The 5212-nt window shown below is 41.8% G+C and overlaps 1 protein-coding gene across 1 annotated transcript; it reads right to left on the bottom strand.

Annotated features, from left to right (window-relative positions):
- Positions 1 to 3829: 3829 nt before the first annotated feature.
- On the bottom strand, positions 3830 to 4791 carry LOC144689226 (cortexin-1-like). The gene has a single exon (XM_078556331.1). The coding sequence runs from the start codon at positions 4678 to 4680 to the stop codon at positions 4399 to 4401; it is 282 nt and encodes a 93-aa protein (XP_078412457.1). The 5' UTR covers positions 4681 to 4791; the 3' UTR covers positions 3830 to 4398.
- Between the last annotated feature and the right edge of the window lie 421 nt (positions 4792 to 5212).

Raw genomic sequence — 5212 nt, 5'->3', positions numbered from 1 at the left:
AGTGTGTATTTAACAATCGATTAATGTTTAAGGGAAGAATTGACCTCCAACATTAACAGGGCAATGGTTTTTGAATAAGATACAGATTTAACAAGTGTTGTGTCATATCTCAGCTGAGATTTACGTCAACTCCAGTGACTCAAATTATCCACATTACAATCAAGGAGCACCCCAGAACTTGAATACAGACACCCATACCTGTCATTACGTCTGATCACACCTGAGTGTAGAATTATCCCAATGCGAATTAGGTGGCTGTCTAGCTAGAGAGTGAGATGCTGGGTATTCCCCTCTCTGCACTTAATTAGTTTAACTAAGTGAACCATTTCCCTTTATCAGGAGCATCCGACACCTATTGATTTCATACAGCTCAATTGCTTGTGCACAAAATTAAATCAATAAATTCAAATCAAGGAATCCAATTGCCTAGAAACAGACATTAATGCACAGTAACAGTCTGCTGAGCAGATCACAAACAGTACTTCCAATACATCTGTTCAGTCCAAGAATTAATTTGAAAGCTGTGCCATTCCCTAATGACTATAAAGAACCTCGTAGAATGGAGCCATAACTAATCTACGTATATCCCAGTGCTTTGTGTTAATATTGTCCTCGGCTCCAAAGCCCAGCCTAGAGCACACTGGAACCCTAACTACACACACAATGAGGAATTCTGTGAGATTACCAATTAATTCCGATTGTCGAAGAGGGTCAGAGATGAATTTACCAGTGTTTTTCCCACTAATTGACCCATGTTTATAGTCTGGTTTACTCCTCTTCCAGGAGATTCCGTGGCTCCCATCAGGTGGGGTATAAGGCATGACAACAGTGTTGGAAAGCCTGAATGGACAAGTAGCTCTTAACCTGTCCATCATTTTTTTATACTTTCAAATGTTTTGAGCAGTGGACCTACATGCAATAGGAACGGGAATGACATGTCCCTTTCTCACTTAACATAACTCCTTTTAGAGGAAATTTTTATGCAAACTGTCTGGGCTAGGATTGAACCAAGGTATTTGATGAGATGCTACAGAGGAAACTTGCTGATAAAACAGTTTATGTACATTGAGAACAGCAAGTGGCCCAACACTGACCTCTGGGGGCACTAAACAACATCCAATGCCGCTGTTTGTTCTTTAACTAAATTCCTGTCCACACTGCTACATTCCCTTTAGTAGGTTTCTCTTCCTCCTCATCCCTATCTAATGTGGAATCCAGAACAAGGGGATGCAATCTTAAAATTAGAGTAACACCATTAGGAATTGAATCAGAAAGCATACAACGATAGCAAGGTAATGGGAATCTGGAATTCATTCCCCAAAATGGCTGTAGATGCTGGATCAGTCGAAATTTTCTAGACCAAGATCAACTGAAATGATTAGATAATGGTATCAAGGGATATGGAGCAAAGGCAGGTAAATGGAATTGAGGTGCAGACCAGCCATAATCAAATTTAACGGCACAATGGACCCAACAGCGCAAATGTCCCATTCCTGTTCCTATTTCTATTGATACAGGAATTGAAGGGCAGCATTGCATTAGTGAATGGCTTTAGTACAAACACCAATCACAATCAAATGACCACATTCCCACTATTGCAGGAATTAAGTCATTGTGTACATGGCTAGTTTAAACACTCCTTTCAAACCTAACCAAGAGAAATTATATTTTGCCTCATGTAATCTATTCTAGATTGTAGAACAGTCATTTTTAAATGTATTTGATTTGAGCTCTTTAAAGTGTAGGGTCTTGTATAAGTGTATAAAATAAAATTTTAGTTAGATTTAAAAGGGGATTGCTGTGTACACACATGCATAAAGTTGAAAGATCACTTTTAAGACTGGCCTACGTGCTACCTGGTGATTCATTCCTGAAGCCATAAGGATAACACAGGTCCAACTAGCCATTGAGAATCATAAGGCTGGATTTAACTAGGATTAGTTCTATGTAAGTTAGGCCAAGTTCATTCTACTTTAAATTGAAATGTCACTGGCCCTTTCACAAGTGCAAAGTCTTTCACAGTAAGGTCAGAGAACTTGGAAATGCAATCACTTTGCAAGTAGTTTGATGACTTGTGTTTCAGAACTAGCTAGTGTGCCCCTAGCCAAGCTGCTCCTGTACAACCATAGCACTGGCATTTATCTAACAATGTGGAAAATTGCCCAGATATGTCCTGTCCACAAAAAGCATGACAAATCCAATCCAGCCAATTACTGCCAAATCAGTTTACTCTCAATCATCAGCAAAGTGATGGAAGGTGTTACTGATGCTGCTATCAAGCAGCACTTAGTAATAACTGGCTCACTAATGCTCAGTTTGGCTTCCATCAGGGACACTCAGCTCCAGACCTCATTACAGACCTAGTCCAAACATGGGCAAAGAGCTGAACTCGAGAGATGAGGTGAGCATGACTGTCCTTGACACCAAGGCAGCATTTGTCCAAGCATAGCATCAAGCATCTTTTGTAACATTCAAGTCAATGAGAATCAGGCGGAAATCTCGCCATTGATTGGAGTTATACCTAGCACAAAGGAAGATGGTTGTGTTTGTTAGAGGCCAATGATCTCAGCCCCAGCACATCGCTGCAGGAGTTCCTCAGGGTAGTGTCCTAGGCCCAACCATCTTCAGCTGCTCCATCAATGATCTTCCCTCCAACATAAGGCAAGAAGTGTGGATGTTCGCTGATAACTATAAAGCGTTCCGTACCATTCACACTCCTCTGATACTGAAGCAATCTGTGTCCATATGCAGCAAGACCTGGACAACATTCAGGTGTGGGCTGACAAGAGGCAAGCAACATTTGTGCCACTCAAGTTCCAGGCAATGACTATCTCCAACAAGAGAGAATCTAACCAGCTTTTCTTAACATTCAATGGCATAACCATCACTGAATTTCCCCACCATCAAAATCTTGGGGTCACCATTGACCAGAAACATAACTGGACTAGCCACATAAATACTGTGCCTACAAAAGCAAGCCAAAAGCTGGGAATTCTGTGGTGTGTATCTCATCTCCTGACTTCCCAAAACTTGTCCACCATCTCTAAGGCACCAATCAGGAATGTGATGGAACACTCTCCACTTGTCTGGATGACTGCAGTTTCAACAACACTCAAGAAGCTCAACACCATACAGGACAAAGCAACCCGCTTGGTCACCACCCTAAACATTTATTCCCTCCACCACTGGCGCACAGTGGCAGCAGTGTGTACCATGTACAAGATGCAATGCAGCAACTTGCCAAGATTCCTTCGACGGCACCTTCCAAAGTCACGATCTTTACCACCTAGAAGGACAAGAGTAACAGACATAAGGGAACACCGGCACCTGCAAGTTCCCCTCCAAGCCACACACCATTTTAACTTGGAATTATATTGCCATTCCTTCACTGCCGCTGGGTCAAAAACCTGGAACTCCCTTCCTAACAACATCTACAACACATACACCAGATGGACTGCTGCAGTTCAAGAAGGCAGAACACCACCACCTTCTCAAGAGCAATTAGCGATGGGCAATAAATGCTGGTTTTGTCAGAGAAGCTCACATCCCATGAATGAGTGAAAAAAAAGAATCTGCCTGAAAATTCCAGGATGCCTGTGCTTATGCTATGCAGTGTGAGGGGCAAGCTGCCCCTGTCAGGGTTAATGAATTGATACACCAACATATGGCAAAACTGAGTCATGAAAGGGGCCTTTAGAGCCTGGGAACACAACAATCTGTTCAAATATAACACTAGCCGTGCTGACCAAGAGAGCGTGCAGAGTTTTTGTAAATCTTTTGGGCCATCTAAGCACTATAAGAATTTGGCATAGTTTGTTTTTTTCATAGATCTTGGAGAAGGTTCTGAAAGAATCAGCAACTTCACCCACTCTCTTCTTCAATTCTCTATCCCCTTCTCTCTATATATAAATATCTTTTCCTCTATTCCATTGCTCCTTTTCTAAACAGAAATCCCATTCCAGTTTTTAAGAGTTACCACAACCAACTCTATGCCCTGCTCATGCTAACTGCATTTCCCCCTTGGTAAATCACTGATGAGTCAACCAGGTAGAGAATGACAATAATTTAGAATGCAGACAATAAAGGGGAACAGTCATCGGTTTGCAGCAGCCCCAGGTTCCAGAGCTGGGAAAGTGGAAACTGCCATACACCAGGCACAAGCTGATTTAACAATTTCGCTCACTGCATTACATCACATGTGCAGGGTGTTTTAAAACACTGTCAGCAAGCTCAGGAAAGAGGTTGTACCTAGATAACGATGCGAGCTCAAGAAAGAGATTGTACCTGGACAAGAATGTCCCTTAAAAACATTAAGGAGGAAATGATTTGTAAAAATAAAATGGAAAAGAGAATTAGCGGCTGAGCAGAGGCAAAGTTTTCAGAATCTCACTCCTGACTTCACACCAAGGCATAGTCGAACTGTCCCCTCTCCAGCCCGTCTTTGCCATCAGACCATGATGAAGCAGGCATCCTGCTGTAGGGGTCCAGCAATATTCGAAAACACCGGACCACCAGAATTATCAGGAAAACCAATAAGAAAATCACAAATGCGAATACAGTTTTTTGCTCAGCTCCCATGGGCACCGAATAGGTGGAGTCCCCATTGAGATCCATAGACGTTGAAGCCAGCAGTTCATCATCTACTGTAGACATGTCACTCATTGTGGCAGCATCATTCATCGCCAGGCCTACTCGTGTTGGGCTGCTAATTAGCTCTTCAAAACGTGATGAGTAGATCGCTTATTCGTCATCAGTCTGCCAAGGTCACACCAGTAGATCAAGCTATTTACTCCCTCTGCAAAACAAAAAACAAAGTTAACCCTTTGATGATTCCTATAGTACTTCTGCCCAAGCTCCCCAAAAATACGACTCCTCCAGAGCCTTACAGTAAGGCTACAAACTAATTTGCAGCATTTAGCCAGATATTGAACATGCAGGATCCTTATTTTAAAACACGATTATTTGACTGTAGAACTCTACTGGAGAGAGTGTCATCTGTAGCCTCATGTACTCTTTAGTTAGAAACTGAATGAAAGAATTGTCTGGGATCAGATGCAAATGAGTGATAGTAACACAATCAGTTTAAAGAAAATTCTGAATCCAAACATTCCATTTTTCAGAATATACATGGCATTATTGGATGGTTTTAATGATTCAAGAAATGGTTGATTAAAATGTATTTGCTGTTTGGTGAGTAGGATTTGTTGCCTAA

The sequence above is a fragment of the Cetorhinus maximus genome, chromosome 13 (assembly GCF_964194155.1).
Source record: "Cetorhinus maximus chromosome 13, sCetMax3.hap1.1, whole genome shotgun sequence".
NCBI classification, from domain to species: domain Eukaryota; kingdom Metazoa; phylum Chordata; class Chondrichthyes; order Lamniformes; family Cetorhinidae; genus Cetorhinus; species Cetorhinus maximus.
The sequence above is the reverse complement of the archived record's forward strand: the minus strand, read 5'-3'. Positions and strand labels throughout refer to the sequence as shown.